This window comes from Heliangelus exortis, chromosome 13 (genome assembly GCF_036169615.1).
Source record: "Heliangelus exortis chromosome 13, bHelExo1.hap1, whole genome shotgun sequence".
In the NCBI taxonomy this organism is placed as follows: domain Eukaryota; kingdom Metazoa; phylum Chordata; class Aves; order Apodiformes; family Trochilidae; genus Heliangelus; species Heliangelus exortis.
Genome location: NC_092434.1, coordinates 13,974,189 through 13,994,099, shown reverse-complemented (window position 1 = coordinate 13,994,099; position 19,911 = coordinate 13,974,189). Strand labels below are relative to the sequence as shown.

General features: G+C 33.6%; 1 protein-coding gene across 6 annotated transcripts in view; it reads left to right on the top strand.

Moving 5' to 3' along the window:
• Nucleotides 1-19,911, top strand: part of RPGRIP1L (RPGRIP1 like) — a 58,058-nt gene that overhangs the window by 32,016 nt on the left and 6,131 nt on the right. For all 6 annotated transcript variants that reach the window (XM_071756926.1, XM_071756925.1, XM_071756928.1 and 3 more), the window contains 6 exons: nucleotides 731-814; nucleotides 1,644-1,715; nucleotides 3,077-3,254; nucleotides 4,373-4,470; nucleotides 12,060-12,243; nucleotides 17,296-17,380. In XM_071756926.1, the coding sequence (XP_071613027.1) occupies nucleotides 731-814; nucleotides 1,644-1,715; nucleotides 3,077-3,254; nucleotides 4,373-4,470; nucleotides 12,060-12,243; nucleotides 17,296-17,380 (701 nt within the window). The remainder of the gene's footprint in view (nucleotides 1-730; nucleotides 815-1,643; nucleotides 1,716-3,076; nucleotides 3,255-4,372; nucleotides 4,471-12,059; nucleotides 12,244-17,295; nucleotides 17,381-19,911) is intronic.

The window sequence follows — 19,911 nt, the reverse complement described above, 5'->3', positions numbered from 1 at the left end:
TATTACAGCAGGTCACTTAGTTCTTCCCTTATGACCAGGATTTGTCCCTGCTGGTAAATAATGCATAGTACATATGCCTTCATATACCACCATCTTGGACTTCCTTTGAGAAGTGAAATCATTGTTACACCCAAAACTTGTTAAAGTTTTTTATAAAAGTAGATAAGAGTAATTTTATAATGGTAGAAGAGAGAACTATCAAGCTTTAAATGTTTTCCCTATAAATTTATTGCATATAATTTTTTTTTTAATTATAACATGATGACAAATATTTCTGGGTCATTTTGTTAATGTTGCAACTATTAATCTCTTTTCTGTGTTAAAGTTCTTTAAAGGGAGTGGCATAAGGAGAGGTGTAAAAGATGTGTTAAGCTTACAGAACAAGAAAAGAAATCAAGCACCCTATAGATGATAATGAGAAATCATTCTGCCACATATGTGATACCACTGACTTAAATCCAACAGCTGCTTCTCACCTGGAACTCACGTTGCATTCCATAGATGTTCTGTACAATTTTACACCCATTTGTGGCTGAATGCTAAAAGGTGTCTCTCTTTTGGAGGGGCATTGCTTATTCAAAGATCTCTGTCATCTTCCCTGTTTAGAACTGAGTTTACCACACTTAGGCTTGGCTTTGAGAAAAGTCAGGAACCCTCAAGATTTACTGTAAAACAAGATAGTTAGAATATGGCAATAAATGGTCTTCAACTATGTTTCTTTTTATTACAGAAACCAACACCCAAACCAAGGCAGCGTGCAGCTCTAGCAGACAAGAAAGTGTCTTTTCAGGATCTTAGGACAATACAGATGGCAGTAAGTTTAAAGTATTTTGCTTGTACATATTTAAGTAAGAAAAAGCTACTTATGTCTCATTTTGTACAGTGTGTAGAAATAATAATTGAGAACATTCAATTATTTTGGCAGCACAAGACTGGGATGAATGATAGCATAGTACTGCATGTAGGCTGGGGATACAACATGTGGATATTTGTGAGACTCTCTCTGAATTGCTTGCTGTCCTCCACAGTTTATGAACTTCAACTTTCACAAACTTAAGGGGGATTCTAACGGGACCAATCCACTGTCTGCACTGTGTTTCTCAGCTCTCTGTTATGAATTAAAGTGTCTTTGTACAGTGTAACACTTGCACAGACATAAATGGCTCTACAGAAATCAGCTTGATCCACCTAGAGGTAGTGGGTGTCGTGCTAATGAGATAGACAGTTCAATCACCTCTTAAACAAGGTTTATTAGCTGACATTACACACACTGTGAAAACAGTCACACTGCTGAACTCAGGGTGTTCATAGAATTATAGAATCATAGAATGGTTGAGGTTGGAAGGGACCTTAGAGACTCTAGTGCTTGGATATCAATGCTAAAGTAAAGAGTTGTTTTGGGAAAAGAAAACTCACTAAAAAAGTGGGATGAGTTGTGTGGTTATCCAATACCATTTCTAACAATTGTCCAGCATTGTAGCTAGAAGCTGTAGCAGAGGAGAGAATCAATAATACTAATACAGAGAACCAAAGAAGGACTGATTTCCTATCCAAATGCTTCTCCATCAATAAGTTTATACTTTGCTCTGTGTTACTTTTCTACTCTATATTAAAGTCTGCCCCTTATCTTACCCATAACTTAGGGCTCTACTGTTGAAAATAATATGGAACTTGCACAGAAGATGGAGACGTCAGGAGTTCTGAGTGTTTCAGAGGTATGAGATTATTCAGGTTTGGCAGTTTTATAGAATATATTGCATTTGAATTCTATTTGTATGTTATTTCTTCAGTCCTGCATCCAAAATGGTATTGTGGGGAGGAGTTAAGACAAATGGATTAATTTATGAGTATTGCTGAATATGTAGCACTCTAAGGAGAAGGAAAGTGTTAAATACTGTAATTAGTAAGGTCCAGTTAGTTGTAAAAGATGTGGCAGATTCTCAAACTGTAGTTTCTAGTGGTGAAACACAGCATTTAGCCTCTTAATCTTCCTTTCACTTTTCTGCTCTAAAGCTCCTTTGGGGCTTTGAGTGAGAAGGTGTCTCCCTCCACATCAAGTGACATAAGAAGAATAATAAGTAGAATAATCAAAAAGTATCCTCTCTCTAAAAATTTTGTCCAGAAAATGCAACTATGTCACTGAAGGAATTAAAATAAATGCCCAAACGTGGAAAAACAGTCATTATCAGACATCATCTATTCCAAGGAAAAGCATGAGAGGCATAAAGTCAGTTGTCTACAACTTGAATCTTCAAGGATGACCTTTATTTACAGAATAAGGCTCTTAAGTTTTTTTCTAACATTGCTACGCTTTGTTTAGCTCCAAATGTGTTAGAATAGAAGTAATTTTTCAGTCCGTTTTGGAAAATTTCTGTGTTCTGTGGACAGCTCAGATGTCTTGGATTCTGAAAGTGGGAGGTGAGACATCAGTGTCTCTGGAAAATTCAGTCCTAGGTGGGAATTACTAGATAATATTAATAAGGTGTCCAGCAAACTTCCATGAAGAAGCCACATCTGTAATTTTTTTATCCATTGATGAGATATTATTCTGTGTAATTGTACTCAAATGCAAAGAAGGGACTAAGAGTACTCCAGAATAAGTCATGCACTAAAGGTGATTTACATCAGGTAACATGTTTGCATTTTGTTCCTAAGCCAATTCTTTTTTTATATGATTTTGGTTTGCTTTTGAAAGAAAATACTGAGTTACAAAATTGCCAGCTGAGTAATGTAGTGGGGTTGTGGGCTTTTTGTTTTGTTTTTTCAACTGAAGCCTGTGGAACTGAAAGAGCTGAAATATAAATGAATCTGGAAATCTAACAGGCTCTTTATATGTTGCCATGTAGCAAATGATTATAACATTTGTGTTTCCACAAATATACACCATTGGAGAATTGTCTTTCTTCTTTATCAATTATTTGTTACTGCAGTTGTTGCCTGCACTGCATAAGAAATATAATTGTTTAAAGTCTATTTATAATGAATGTGAGGCATAAGTCTTCAAGTTTTGAACTTAAGTAACTTTTACTGTTCAAGGAGTGCTATAAAGACTATAAGCTTATCTGGTTTTATATAGTGTGTGGTACCTGAGGCTAAAGAAGACAGGCCAGCAGATGATAAGGTAAAGGAGATGGCTGAAGAAATTCAACAGGAAAAAGAAGACCTCTCACATCTGTCAGAAGGGCAGTTGGCTGACCAAAGCTCAGTTACCTCTGGAGATGTGACAGAAATAGCTGAAGAATTGGAACCAGAAGGTAGAATTCATTGTTATGAATAAGTAACTGGGTTTTCTCAATAAAGCCATGTATCTTCCATTTTCTTAAGCATTTCTTACTAGCAGTGGGAGCTGCCTCATTATGACAAGCATCATGACAGAAATGATATTCTGGTGTACTTTATAGCTGAATCTGGATGGTGGATATGGTGGTGTTATTTTCTTCCCAAATGGAAACTGTATTGTAATTGAATGCAAAATTCTGGTATCTGACCTAGATTCATAAAATATTAAACGAAACCTGGCTTCTATTTTAAATGCCTTTATATTCTCTGTCAGAACTATGCTGTTCTGAAGACTATTCTAATGAATATACTCCTTTTGTCTGCACGTAACAGCCAATGCTGTTATCAGAAATCTTTTCAGTGAGAAGGGGTACTGTGTCTTCTCACATCTGTGACATAAAGCTGTTAGAGCCAGCTTTATTTGAAGATTATAAAAGCTGGGTCATCCAACTCCAAGTTTAAACTGTTGATTACTGAGATAAAGTGAGTCCACCATACTAAGTTTAGGGTTGAAGCACACACAAGATGTTACAATTTTATGTTTGTTTTTTGTATCTTCTGCATTACAACTCATTAGAAAAATTGGAAAACCATCATGTTAAATCCCTGTAGTGTTTAGAAGTAATTATCTCCAGAGAAAAAAATATCTGAATGCTTTAGAAAGCAATATGCCTGCATACAGAATTTAGAACTACTTTGGGTTTTTTCTTTTTATAAACATGTACATCTCTGTTTACATGTTTGTGATGTTAAATCTAGTCAGAGGAAATCCACAAATTCAGGCCATATTCTTATGTACAGCTAACTCGTGTTCACACATCAGTTCATCACACAACTTACATCATTTTACTCGTCAACTTTCATCTGGGAACATTACTGGGTTTTTAGCAGATCTGAAAAAAATACAGTTTAGACAACTTGAAAGATCATTGATTTGCCAGTGTTAATCTTCTGCAAGGAAGAAAAGATTTACCTGGCACTTACACTTTACTTATTAAAGGAGAAAATATATTGCTGTAGGGTTTCACAGCAAGTCTCTGCCAGACTACAAATGCAGGGGCTTTTAACTTCATTGATCGTTTTATTTTTGCAGATCAAGATGACAGACAAGAAAATGATGCCATAGAATCAATAATAACTGACAGTGATGACTGTATTGTTTCAAGTCCAATATCCAAGGCTACTAAACAGGTGAGTCAGTATTTATGGCAATTATTTGGTAAGTCTAAGAAAAATATTTAAGCCTAATGTCCCCTAAGAGTAACTCTGCTATACCTAAGGTCCAATTTTGAGGCATTTGATATGTTGTCCTGTTTCTAGTTCAAATAAGCCACCTTAAAAAAAAAAAAAAAAATGTTGACCTGATCAAATTGTGCACATGATTTGTAGGTGTTTTTTTAATGGGGGGAATTTGTCATCATCTTTTGAAGTATAAAAATCTTAGAAGTGGACATTTCTAATTAGTTGAAATATGAGTTCAAATTTAAGTCCTGCAGAAAATCTTTCTCATGAAAGGTAACTTGTAATATAAATTAAGTCTAAAGAACTTAGTCTTGTTCTGTCCTACCTGTTGCCTTTATGCAGAAAAACATGCTTTTCTGCTTTCCCAGTGCTTTCTGAATAAATAGAGACTAATTTAATTTGTCAAGGCCTGTAATAACTCTACAATGCTTGGCTACCTGCTGTTTCATCCCAATTTGTTGACTTGTTTGAATGTTGTTGAAATTGCAATTGCATAAGCTTGAGGTTGTTAATAACATGCAAACCTTGCACATATTTTCTACATATTTCTTTTACTTCAAGACTTCCCAGCAGTTTTAGAACCAAACATCAATTTTGAATGGAGTTTTTACATGTGCAGTATCCAAACACCTCAGTAGGTTTCTTTCTCTGTTATTTGTGGGTATCTACACTAATGATATTTGTTGATTTGTTTTTAATACAGATAGTACATAATTTAAAATAGTGCATGCTACAAATTTGGGAAATTTAATTTGAACTGTAGTTAAATAGTATAGTTTTATAAAAAGCTAAGAGTATTTCATAATTTTAGATTTAGCATTGACTGAACAATATTTTAAAATAGAAAAGTAGTACTTAAAATTTATAATAACAGTTAATACTTTTCTGGTCCTTCTTAGCTTTCCTTTAGAGGATCAGGGATGTACTGTTATATCCTATCAATCAATTTTTTTTATGTCCTGCGATGTGATAACCTAGAGGTAGTTTCATGATTTTTTTTTTAATAATTTTTAAAGGCTGTGTGGCATCTTACAGAGTAAATAGCAACAAGAGCAAGATATCTCTTTCTTACGAGAAATATTGCTCCTTTTTTCAAGTTGTAGAAGGGACTTAGAAATGCTGTCAGTTTTGTGTGCTGCAGAAAAATACAGAAGATACTTTTGAAGGCAGAACTGAGTTGCTTATATGTAAAATGTTAAAGGCTTCATCTGTAATTTTGAGAAGTAAAATGTCTGCTACTCATCACCTTTAGGTCAGACTACAACATGGTTACCTATACATTTCTAGTTAACCTGTATTTTATTTTAGCAACATTTTTAATGAACACTTCTGAGAGGATTTTGAATGGAAATTTGTTTCAGGTTCATTAATTTCCACCTCTCTCCATTGATCTGTTCTTCTGCTAAAAAGTGCATGTTCTGTTCAAGAAGAGTAGATAAGACAATAGAAGCTATAAATACTTAAAGCAAGATATTTGGTACAAATTAGAATTTTTAAAAAGGCATTGGTAGATTTGAAATCTTGGGTTAAAATTGTGATTGAACTAGTATTTTTTTTTTTTAAGATTAAAAATCACTGCCTTTTATCTTTTGAGAAAATATCCTGCTGTTAATCAAACACTGTAAATAAGAGTTATGATTTTGGGAGATTGTTATGCTAATTATCCTATAAATCTGAGTTGTATGCCAAACTGTTTAAGTCACTCAAGATCATGCTGTTTCTTTTTTGCACGTTGCAAATTAGACAGTTCATGGTTATTTCTTAGATATGTTGATCATAAAGGGTATCTAACAGATTTTCCAGTCCTTAGCTGTGCCACTTGCTTCTTTCTCTTTTCTTCTTGTCTATGATGTATAATTAATCATAGATTACTTCATTTTGTTTCATTTCATTTACAACATTTATGAGCTTCACTTTGTCGGTATGAAATGCTTGTCCCCTTCTTTCCTTTCCAAAGTGGCGTAATTAGTGTTAGCATCTTTTTTAACAGGCTACATAAAGTTTAGTGGCTGGATTAAATCAAGTCATTAACATAATGTGCTATACAATTTGCCCCTATCTCTTTTCCTTCCCAGTACATCAAAGTGCCACCGAGTGCCAGTGTAATTGGGCCTTGCTGGCTTGTCAGGTTCAGTCAGGCTGACGGCTGCTGCTTTTACTAAAAAGCTTCCAGGCATGATAATTAATAGAGAAAAGAAGTCTGAGAAATGTAAAAGTTTGGACAGTTCTCTATGAATATTTCATACATTTGAATAATCAGAACTTACCATTATCAATTTGATGTATAATACATTGATTAAAAGCCTTGTTTCAGATCCTCAAAATAGACATCAAAACTGGGAATTTGCATTTTCTTTGGCATGGTCTTTGCATTTAAAAAATATATTGGAAAAAAAAAAAAAAAAAAGCAGCTTTTCTCTTCCATCCCCTCCTCCCTTTTTACCCCCATGTCTAGAGTTTATCCTTAAAGATTACAATATAGGTTTCAGTTACCACAATAGAGTTTACTGGTGTCAGCTTGCAAGTTGTCTTAAAATTTGCCCACGAGGTAATTACTGGCAAAACCAATTTATTTGGTAGTGGTCCTGGTTTTTTTCTGTAGATCTGTTTGTGTCTTTTGTTGCACAGTCTGTGAGTGCATTATTTTATGCTAATAGCAGTGTATTGAACCTGTCATTTGCAGTTCCTGTGAATTAAGATTTCAGGATCTATTTAATTTTGTCAAGGACATCTCCCTTAACCACCACTGAAAAGCAGTACCAAGTGCTTGTGGTTCTGCTGATCAATGAAACATTTACGTACAAAGGTGGGAAGTTGTAAAGCATAAAGCTTGTATATAGCAAAGCAATATTTTTTTTAACAATTAGTTGAATAGTGTGTTTCTTCCTGTGAGGTATCTGCATTCATTGAAAAAAGAAAATTCCTTGGACATTGTATTGAGTATTTAAATTTTGGCTGTCTCGAATGCTCTTCTAATTTATTTTCAGCAGGACTTGACTACCCTTGGTGTACTTCGGGGAGATTTCCAATAGCTCAGTGCTTCTTTTAAACTGGCTTTTTATGTGAATATCTGCTCTGAACTTAGAGAGCTAAAATGTCAGGGTTTTAGTATTGCCCTGTGTTGCTGAGTTTACTTTCTACTGCTGTACCAGAAATATAAATCCTTTGTATTCTCTTAGCCTTGTCTAGATCTAACCTTAGGTGCTCAGTACATTTCTTCTATAAGAAATTGTGGACCTGAAAGTGCTACACCAGCATTTTTAATAAAACAAGAAATAAAACTCAAGTTAAACAAAACTATCTTATCAGAGTAACATAAAAGTAACTTGTTAAAGCTTTGTAGACAGTATTTTCAAAGTCATTAGTGATTGTTTGCAATTCTGGTCACTATTAGTCAGGAACTAAAGTAAGAGAGAGAACATTTGAAGAATCCAAACAAACCTAAGTTGTCTTTTGCCACTGTAAAGTTTGAGATTGCAGTATTTTGAATAGGCAGTACACTGAAATGATGGACTTAGAACTTGTGGAGCTTGTCAAGTATAGTTTGAACTAATGCTCAGAAGCATGTACTACATACAAGTCATTATTCTTGATGGAAGAACTGAAGGAAGAGGGAGAAATAATACCCAAAAAATCCTCAACAGTAGATTTTAATATGATTCAGAACAACAGAATCCTCAGTCATTAGGTAAGTCATTACTTTTTAGGTAACAAAAAAAGCTAATTATTCAGAATGTTAAGTAGAAGGTCAGCTGTCCAGCTGAGTGCATAAGCCCACAGGAGGAGCAGCAACAGGAGCCATTTTCAACCTTTTTGGTAATAGTTTTTGTGGCCGAATATGCATGCTTCTCAGTAGCTTACTTAAGAGACTTTATCAGAGCTCCTTGACCTGGAAGTAAGTTATGGTGGATTAACAAGTAGAATGGAACATTTTTCTGTCTGAAGGTCTAAAAAGCAAAGCATGGTATTTGAAACTAAATCTTGAGTTTTGATTAGCTATGATACCTAAAACCAAACATAATTTTTTTGTATAGTGAGTAATATGAAAGAGAATCAAATTCCATTCATTTTTGCATGTCTGTATTGTCCCCACAGAGTACTATAATCCCATCCATGGTGGTGGTGGGGATCAGTATCAAATGTTAAGTATGAAATCTCTAAATAAAAAGAACAGCTGTATTTAAAATGTGCAATTTGATGTATCTTTTCACTACAGATGCACCCTTAACAAATGAAAATACTATACTGATACTTCTACTTTCTCCCCATACTGAAGGGTTTTCTCCTAAATTGGCCAGCTTTCATATACAGATTTTGAAAATTTTGTTTGTTAAATCAAACCAGAAGTCTATGATCTCTGTATAGAAAAGTACATGCATAGATATATATTCAAAAGCAGAAATTATCTTGTGCTGGTCTTTTTTAGGATTTTACATAATAGCATTAATTATTTAAACTTATTTCTGTAACTTGAGTGTCAATGTATTTTAACATACTGATGATGTGCAGTGTAACACCTCTTTTTATCAAGAAATGTTCTCTTTCATGCTTATTTACCTTAAAATCATGCTTCCTTTTGAAATGAAGGGTAGTTGTAAGTTAGCAGAGCATTTGAAGTACTTAACAGTATGACTTCTTGGTACTAAAGTAGCCAATGGCTTTGAGATTTGGTCAAGTTGGTTTTTTTTTTTTTTTTGTTTTTTATCTTGAGAATAGTCTGCAGTACATGTATCTTTGTAGGTCTTATCCAATTGGTGGTCAGGGAGCATTTCTGGATCCTGTTCTCGTCTCACATCAGCACTATGGGGAAGATCTAAAAATAAAAGATGTTGCTCTTAACATGGGAAGTCACTACATACAATTAGGGACTAAAATAACTTTTTGTAGAATGTATTTTTATGTGTATATGCAAGGTGTTGACTTGCTCAGCAAAGGTAGATCACAGCATAGATACCAAATATCTTGCCCATACTTTGCCTTCCTCCCTTGAAATGCAAGCTGAACCAGTTTCTTTCCCTCAAAGAATTTAGTATTCTTTATTTTGATATATACATCCAGTCTCACTGTTAAAGAAAATTTCACGTTTTATTTTCTATTCAATACTAAATTTGAAGACTAATTTTATTCCCATCAAAGTAGAATCATCTGGGGAAAGAAACTGGACATGATTTTGCCTTGAATACTTCCTAATAAATGAGACCAGGGCTTAAAAACGAAAAGCAACTTAGGAAAATATTTTAAAAGCATACTGCACTCTACATCACAGAAATATAAATGATTGTTTAAAAATGAATTCCTGTCATGTATTGGATGCTACATATATTTTTAGCATAGCTACATAATACGAGCATTTTTGTATTAGTGGTGAAATACATCACACCAGCTATGTTGCTTTTCAGCAGTTCTATATTTTTTATTTGTAAATACCTGTTCTTTTTAGTCAGTATGTGCTCTCCTTTGTATATGTTGTATTCATGTTTAATATTAACAAAACCAGGCCTTAAGATATGCATGACTGTTAAACTCTAAATAATTTACTTTTTTTTCAAAATCTTTAGCAGTGTGACCCTGTTGTGTTCCAAAGCAGAATGCTGGGTTTATTCCACTATCCTTGAAAAACTAATAGTTTTTGCCTAGAGTATGCAATTACAAGTCTTAAATACATTGAACAAATTTTAAGTTATGTAAAAAATACTTCATAATACAGGATATTGTATTTAGATTTGATTCATAAACTGTCTGTGTACAAACTAGCTTGACATAGCTACTAAATACTTTGGGGTGAACAAAACCACTCAGCATATCACTTTAAATACAGATGCTAATACATCTGTTCAGTGCAAGAAGAAAAGAGTTGTTTCTGAAGTAAAATTAGACAATAGAACCAATTTCATTTTTTATGCATGTGAATATAGAGTGCTTGAGGTTATTAGTTGAAACTGAGTAACCTTTCCAGGCTTTCATCTCTTTCTTTTCAAATTTGAATATGAAAAGCATGTTCAAGTCAAAGACCATCACTTTAATGACATTTGGCAGTCATTTGTTTTATTAGATTTTAGAAAAAAAATTTTCCTTTAAATATTTCATCATTCTATGCTAATCCCAGTAATATTGCCAGCTGAAGCCGTGTACCTGTATTAGTGGAGACAGAATGGTGTGGAATTTTCTCTGTCATCCTAGTAAAATTTCCATGAATCTACTGAATAATAAAACAACCTTATTGAAATATTCAGATTTGGGTTTTTAGTTAGTGTCCTAGGATACATAATAAAAGGAAATGTCTTTTGAAACGAGGGGGTAAAATTACTTCATCAAATATTGAAAGGCCTTGACAGCAATGGAAATTGTTCTATATGATGGATATTTTTACAATGGGATACACCTGCTTTTCAGTTTGATTAATTATATAATTTGCTTGAAAAAATATAAGCCATCTCCTTAGTAAATTATAATACTGACTTTCAGTTCTTACACTGAATCTAGAAAGCTAATATTTTTGATTGTAATTTATTACTTCAGGTGATTTAAGTTTAAAATAAAAAATTGACAAAATATTTCCATAAAGGAGAAATATTCTTAATAAAGTTATGAACTTGAAAAGAAGTAAAAAAAAAAAAAAAAAAGTTTGACATTTCTCAACTCCAGTGTGTTCTGTTTGCTTTTTGAAGACTCCTTTTTGAATGCTCACCTCTGTACTCCAGTTTTGAAACCAGAGTGGCTTTTCTTTCTTTGAATTGGAGTTACCTAGGGAAATATTTGTGACTCTTACTGCCAAGTCTCACATTCCCATTTAAATACATAAATCTTATTAAAATAGATGTGTATGCAAATAGTATAGGCTTTGCAGAACAGTATGAAACTATTTCATATAAACAACTGAAAAAATGTTATTTTAGTTAAAGATAATGAGACAGGCTTTGGTAAAGAGCAACTGCGATATGATATATTATTATCATAGTTTTAATTTTAACTTTTAAATTTATGTTTGATTTAACTAGAAAAGTTCTGTATGTCAAGGTGAGTGCTGTATAAATAAAGTGTGGCTTTACATGCCTCTCAGATTTGTGACTTGGTAGATTTTTACTGAACTATTTGTAGTATAATCTGTAGTAGGCACTGAGTAAGAATTCCCTTTTGTTTAGAAAACTTGGGTACCCAGTATTACTGAGAGTATTCCAGTCAGTTAGAGGATCAAGGTACAAAACACATAAATGTGTAGCTAAAAGTATTGGCCACTTAAATTTGTGGTTGAGGTATCATTTGTACATAAAGGTCACCTTAACTTAATCTTGTCCAACAGAGTATCACTACTGCAAAAGTATTTTTGGCACTGAATGTAAATCAGTGTCTGTTGTAATAAAATCCCTAACTACACATGCTGGGGCTTCAGAATCTCATTGTGGCTGTGTCAAAATCAATCAATCAATGTTAATCACACAAAATGGCCAGTGATTTACATGGATGTTAGTTTGTTTTGTGTTAACACTTCAAGACACAGAAAATAATGTATATTGTGCTTGTGCTTTTTTCCTTAATAGGCAACTGAAAAAATCCGGATTGAAATTATATCATTTGGTCTTACTGAGTCACGAATTGCAGCAGATGAAACAATACAGCAGCTCTTTGTAGAATGCAGATTATACAATTTCCTTGCAGAGGAGACCCCACTGTCACTTCCAAAACCAGCATGTGGTCAGAGGATTCACTATAACTATAGCAATGGTAAGTACGTTGTATTTCTGAGCAGGCTTGTTTCTTCTCATAAAATGTGTGCCTGCCAACAAAGGGTCCTGCCTCTGTACATTATAGCTGTGTTTATCTGTGTAGAATCTGTGTAGTTGTGTATTTCCTAAATATTTTGGGAAATACTAAAGGTGTTTTTTTACAAAATAGTGTAAGGATGCAGTTTTTGAAGTATACAATGAGTTACTGAAGTAGACTTGTGCATGAAATGGTAGCATTGCAATATATTTATATATGTTGCTGGTGCAAAAAAATAAAAATTAGGCTATGTATAGCTAAAATAGAATAAAATAGAATAGTTTTAGAGTAAAACAATTAACTGATCTCTTTGTCAGTACATGATGATACAGCAAAAGAAAAAAATTCCTTGTAACCATGGAATTGGAATAGAGCTGAATACTACTGTACTACTGGCATAGAGCTGAAAAGCAAAAATTTTTAATTTTATTGATCATCACTTGGGAATACTCAGTAGCCCTCTAATAACTTTCTGAAGTAGGAAATTTGTCAGCCATGTTTAGTACTAATACACTGCTGTTTACTTCATAAAACTTAATCCTGCATATTCCATATGCTATTTTACAGTAAACAAACAGTGGACAATACTTAATGTCAGTGCACAATGTCATTTACACTAATAACTTAGACAGAACTGTTGTAATAATTCCTAATTCCCTTGTTAATTATTTTCCCAGCTATTTCATTTTATATCAATTACTGATGAATTCTTTTTTTTTTAATTTAAAGACCATTTCATTTAAGATTCATTCAGAGTGCTTCATGTGTCTTGGACTTGAAGTATTACATTTTTAAGAGAGTATGCTGGAGGGGGTGAATCAGTTGGATATTTGTGACACACCACAAATACAGACATTATGATAAAACATTCTTTTAGAAATTATTTTGTAAAGGTAGCTTTACAGAAGTGATGTCACCTTGAAAATTGCTACTGTCTAGAAACCTGATTTTAGAAGGAAACCAGCCAAAGATTTTAGTCATCCCTATCTTTCTAATTCATGTAAACTATTTTATCTCATAGTTGAAAATTGAAATCCCTCATCACATCAATCATTGCTATAGAGCTATTGCCTATTTGAGAGAGAATATAGGGAACGGGGTGAAATATGTTAACTTCTGTGACTCCAAGAAAGACAGGAATCTTTGTGACACTTTAGGTAGAGAAACAAACCAACCAACCAACCAATAAAAAAACCCTCCAAAATCCAATGACACTTCAAACTATTTCTTTCACAGTGGGTTAATTCCATTCAGACATAAAGGATTTCTGTCATCATGTACTAAATGGGACATCAGATAAATAAGAACTTTTTATGAGCTGAACAATACTCATATTTATATCTGCATGTGCTTTTCTGAATATTTCAGATAGACATTTGAAATAGTTATGATTTTTTAAAAAATTTTACCTCAATGAAGTAACACTATAAGTCACTAAAACACTTAATTTCTCTTGCTTCTTGAATTCTTCTTGCTTTGAAGATAAGAAGCATTCAGGAGGTACAAAAATAATTACACAGAATTCTGATTCCTCTGTATTGCTGGTATCTGTTTGTTCAGGATTGAATCTGCAAAATTAAACTAGCAAAGTTAAATGAATGCAGGATGAAATTTCACAGTTTTAGGACAATTATGAAACTTAAATGTATTTCAAGATGTGGTAGTTGAAAATAGTGTCATGCTTTGTAAGGACTTTTAATGCATAAGGCTTTCCTTATGTCTGGTAGTTCTTTATCATAATATTTTTGTAAGTCAAAGCCTGTCCTCATAACTTTGTTTTTTCTATATAACTATTGAATATAGAAGTGTTTAAAGTATTCTAACAACTCAATATCAAAAGGTAATGTTGCTCTTCATTGCTTCAGGGTTGTATTCTGAAGCATTTTACTAATGTGGTTGTTATTTGCCAAGTTTTACTTAGGTAACTGGTCATCTAATTTCTTCTCAAGATTATCTGTGCCTGTAGAGAGGAAAAAACTAATGAGTCTTCTGTTTGATAATCAGCTGGAAGACCAGTAAGATAATAGTAATGAAATCTGTATGTGTGTTTACTATAGCTTTACTGCATCTCCTAGTCATATCTAATTAGATTTAAATCTGTTGAATATTTGAGGTTAATTGAATATTTTCTTTAATAAAAATGAGATTTGCATGGTTAGGAAGAAATTTACGTTGAGCTTAAAAGAAGCTAAGTCTTCTAGGTTTCTGTATGAAAAAATCAGAAGTCCATAAATAATCTAGGAAACCACTAATTGTTATAAATAAAATATTTTATATTATCTGTAATTGGAATAATATTACTATTCTAAAAAGATAGGGCTCCATGAGATTTGTTGCTCAGAAAACATTTATTCCACACATTTTGAACATCCTTTATTGTTGAAAAACAATACAATAGAATTCCATTGATCTGGACATAGAAGATCCTATGGATTTCCTTTTCACAAGTGATTAGAACACATAGCTTGTTATGAATTGTTTAATTTGACTATGGCTTCTTGAGTAGAAGGAGTTAGAAGATAGCTTTCTTTCCTCCAAGGTCTTTGGGAAAAAAAGAACTTGCCAAATTGTGCTTACAACATGGCTCTGTCCTGCAGTTTGGTAAAAAGGGAGGATTCTGATGTGGCTGGTTGGTTTTGGGTTTGTTTTTTTTTTTTTTGTACAACTTGAAGGCAAAGTCTAAGTAGACCCAAGGAGTAAGGGGCTGGGGAAAGGTAATGGGAGTTATTTTATATTAAAAATAAACCTCTAAAGATGCATATTCTAAAAGGTGGATTCCTCAGGCAAGCTCAAATCAAAGCATTAAAATCTTATATCAGAAAATGTTGTTAGAATGTGTTTATTCCTCAACACTGAGAGGCATTTTTTTCTTCATTGTGATAAACTCTGCTTCATTACATAGGCATTTAGCTTTGTTATAAAGGGAAATATGAAAAAACCCCGTGAAATAGCAGCATCAGCTCTGTTAATCTTCAGAATTGCTGTGTTCCAGGGTCATTGTAATCTTCAGATTTTAGTGCTTCTTTGGGACAAACTTTAAATTATAATTTTTGATGCAAACTGTCACAAGATAATTTTGAATGTTTTTTGCAATCAGTTGGATAGAAATAAGAGAGATTTTGTCTTTGAGTGGTGCTAGAATTCTGAGACCAAACAGTACTAAGTGGTCATATGGAAGCATGTTATTCATCAGCATCTAAAAATAAATTTTCACAATAGTTAATCATTTTCCCCAGACTTGCATGCAGTTCATGCACTGAATATTTTCCAATTTTTCCACTGAAATAAATTTATCCCAAACTCATTAGGTTTGTAAATAATTTCTATTTAAAATATTTTTATATATACAGTATAAATAAACTTAGGAAATTCCATTTGGGATGCTTATGGGAAAGGGAAGAATCTGTTGATGTGGCAGCTTCTTTGAAGTTCTTTGGCTGTCCATCTGTCTCCCTGCTGCCTCCCCATCACTTCCTGTGGTGGCCCCAGGAATACTTGGCCATGAGAGCAGCACATGTGGAAAGTCATCCACATGCCCAAAAGAATAGCAGATGGCAGTAGCAGCTTCTTTTAACTTGAGTTAAGAAAATAAGTTTATTGTAGGTGGAAACAGAGGATTCCAAGATAGAACACTAATGCTTTGCTTTCTGTTAGTAGAGGAAAAGGTGTTAAATTGCACATTCCTTTGGCTGAATTATTCAGATACCAATTGGAGTGTTACTGGGAGTAAGCAATTTCTAATAGTGATTCTGCTGGCCAGGTAAGAGCTGAGGAACAGCTTTGGAGGAAACTGGAGAACCAGGAGTTCTGCAAGGATGTAATGATATGTCCCTCAGTACATTCCTCTGCAAGGGATTAATTTTAGCCATCTTACCTCTTTTGTACTCTTGTATTCCATTAGACTCTAGTTTGTAGAATTGGTAATTTCTGTTTATAAAAATGAGTTTATTTTGGATAGTAGTTGGGAGTATGAAATACATTAAGGATTTCTGTCACCACATAGGAGAAGGAAATCTTAATGTGAGAGACTGAAAAAGCATTTTTTGAGTACATTTTTGGAATCTAAAGACAGACAAATTTCTAGCTCCTCCTCCTGCCCTCAAAAACAAATGAAAAATGTTCCTGGAACATTATTTGAACTATGATGGTAAGAACTAGGTTTGTTTTTCAGAAGGTTATATTAATCCTGTTGGTGAAATTTTTACAGCTGAATTTCTTCCTTAAAGAAAAAAAAGTACATCCTTTAACACTGTTTTTCAGTTCTTGCATCCTGAAAACTGCTTTCACAGTATTTTACTGATCCCTTGCTGACTGACACTGTTTGTAAGAAAGAAGCTACTTTGTTAATATAACTGGTCAAAAAACTTCTTGAACCATTTCCTAAATCCATTTTTCTCCTTCTTTTTATTATTTTACCAAACCAAGGCTATTTTTCACTGTAGATCGTATTAATGGTACAAAAATTAAAAGCTGCTCCTCCTGTTGCATTTTAAGTTAAAACAATAAAAGGCTTTCAGACCCTTACACACACTCCCCAGGCTGTGGATTTTCTTCAGTCCATCGGTCTAGAGATGCTTCTCCTATTAAAATATTGTGGCAGGAAATAAGGATTAAATTACTGAGGCTGTCAAAAAGGACAAGCACCCTGCCATACATTATCATTATCACTGGCTTCCTCAGTGGAAGAAAATGCAGTAAATCACTTCCAATACAAAGCAATAAAGACCACTGGCTTTTAAAATCATGACTGCTATTGCCATTAACAGAAAGTGACAGCTCTGTACCATGCTTAGATGCTGCTTGTATCTTTTTTGACAGCGTGCACATAAACCTGCCAGTGACACACCATTAGATCACATGACCTTTCAAATTTGATTCAAACATTGTTGCTTTTCCTTAGCAAAGACAAGGGAAAGCAATGTTTGGGTTTTTTTCATTGTTCTTCATGTTCTGTCTTCTGAAAGATTAAAATCAACTGCTAGCTAATTATATCGATTGTGATTTGCTTTGCAGTGATACACGTGGATAAGGCAAATAATCGTGCAAGAAGAGAGTATCTCAAGTCTATGCTTCTCAAGCCAGATCTACATACTGACAGGTACCTTTTAGTGCTGAAAAACTTTACAAAAAACCTTTGTAAATAATGCTTATGGTTTGCCTTGTTGTTGGAGTTTTTTGAGGACTTGTCACTCAGAAGTACAGACATAACTAGAGAAAATTTCAGCTAGGAATGATGCCCACATTCTGATGTGGCAGCTGATCTGTATTTTTTCCCTGACCAGGTTTGCATGGCATGGAATATTGCAACATCTCTTTATGGTTTTTTTCATGCTATGGGTTTGGGTTTGTTCTTTGTTTTAAAGAACCTTGTTTTTCAAAAAAGATTTTATCATTAGCAGTCTGAGAAGAAGTAATTTGAAAAGCCCATATCTACCTGGTTGCAGAGTAATACACCTGTTGCTTTCTGAATTCTAAGGACTAAAAATGGGAGCAAAAGAGCTTCAGAAAATGTTCCTTGGCCCTAACATTCTCAAACCCAACCTACCCACCTACCTGCCTACCTACCTACTGAAGCAGCTGTCAGCTGTTTTATATATATATATATATGTATCTATGAGAAACTATAAATTAGTTTTATTCAAGCTTATAATAATAAATCTGTTCTTATGTTTTGATTGAGATAGCATAGAAAATACTTTGAGAGAATGAATGTCATACCTTGATTCTGTTTCCTCTTGAAGGTCAATCTTCATTAAAATAGTAAAATTAGTAATATAAAGGTGCAGGACTGAATTTGCAGAAGAGTGGAGTATGCACTGATTGTAGCTGAAATGTAGCAATTACTTGTAAATCTTTTAAATATGTATTCACAAATCACAGATCCATTCTGCAACAAGAAAGAGAGAGTCATCTCTCTTCATTCCATTTCCTCTCTAAAGCTGAGTTTCACACCTTGGCCAGAAAACATCTTCAACTAAGACTTTACAATACTGAGGACAAACTATTCTTTTTCCTGAAGCAAAGGAAAGTAAATTCAGAAAGGAAAATCAGCAAAGGAAAGTAGCCAGTCTTGTAGGCTGCACTTTCACCTGTAAATACTTAGAAGTCTATAGTAAGTATTTAACAAACCTAAGGTAAAGTAACAGCAGTGAGCTTTTTCCCATAAAAGAACCATTGATCTTCAGAACCTGCCACTGTCCTCTGTGTTACAAGGTAGGTTCTTTTCTGGATTTATCAGTGTGTTTAGTTTGGTCTGTATTGAAATTTGACTTCTGTGTTTGCTAAACAGCAAGGCAGAAGGCTCATCAGCAGTCAAATTGCTCACTTTAGCCTAGCAAGAGGACCACCAAGAAACAAAATTTATGGAAAGATTCTGCCTACACACCAAATGCTTTCAACTCCATGCATTTTAAACCCATCGAAGCTGTATCTTCAACACATGTTTTCTATCACAATCCTTACGAACTAATATCAAATCTTTTTCAGTTGAAATAAGAACTGAATTAAAATAATGGTTTGAAAGCTCAGGAAACCAAATTATCAAGGATATAAATATCATTGTAAATTGCCTGCATATGGTTTAGCCTGACACTTTATTGGTGTTTGTGCTACACTGGATTATAGGAGCATAGGTAGTGTATTATGTATATTAGGTGCTGTGTTTTCAAGTAACTTTCTCCCTGTCACAATAAATGGTATTGAAATGATATTCATAATCATTGGTTCCCTCTTGGAACACAAATAGGTATGCCACGTGCTCCTTTCAGCTTCCAAAAGGAGAGTTGCTTTAATAAATGTCTCTTGAAAAAGATAAATATTCTCAAATATTAATAGAGATAATCATATAATGCATTAAAAATCCTAAACCTAGCCTAATCCTATAATGGAAACAGAAGCCTACTTGGCCCTGAAAATTATGATATGCAGAGTTTTGTACACTTGTAGCTTATACTTTAAAAATAAATAAATGTAGCTTGATATGGTGGTTATATGGGAAAGTCTATTTTTTAGGTGTGGGGTTTACTTTCATTTAAAAATACGATGTCAAAAGAAAGCAGATTTTTCTTTATTTCAATTTCATCTCTTTATATGGAATCATTGTAAGCATTTATTAGAAATGCTGATTTTGGTTCCACATTTGAATTATGTGGATTTAGGGGCAGAAGGTACAAGAATATTCACTATTCAAGAAAAGCAAGAAAATATGCTGCTAAATAGAATGAAACAAAATCTGAAATGTATGAACATGAGATAGAAGGAGACTAGGAAGACTTTGAAATCCCATTTAGATTAGAGATTATTGCCTATCTTGAAGATACTTCTTTTTTGACTAGCACCTTTGTCTTCAACTACATTTGCAGGCAGACAGTATTTCCATCCTTAATATGGAAATTTTGCCAGAACACTTGCTTTTTCTCATAGCTATACTTTGTAACAGGGGTAGCCTTTTTGGTTTGTTTCTTTTCCTACATAACAGGGATTCAAATTGCATTCCTTATTTATGTTAGGAAGTTATGCTTACTAATATCTGTAAAACTTGGGGGGAAAATGATACAAAACCCAGTAGGTATTTACTTAAATGTTCAAGTCTTAAAATCAGTCAATAAAAGGAGGCATTACTGGCAGTCC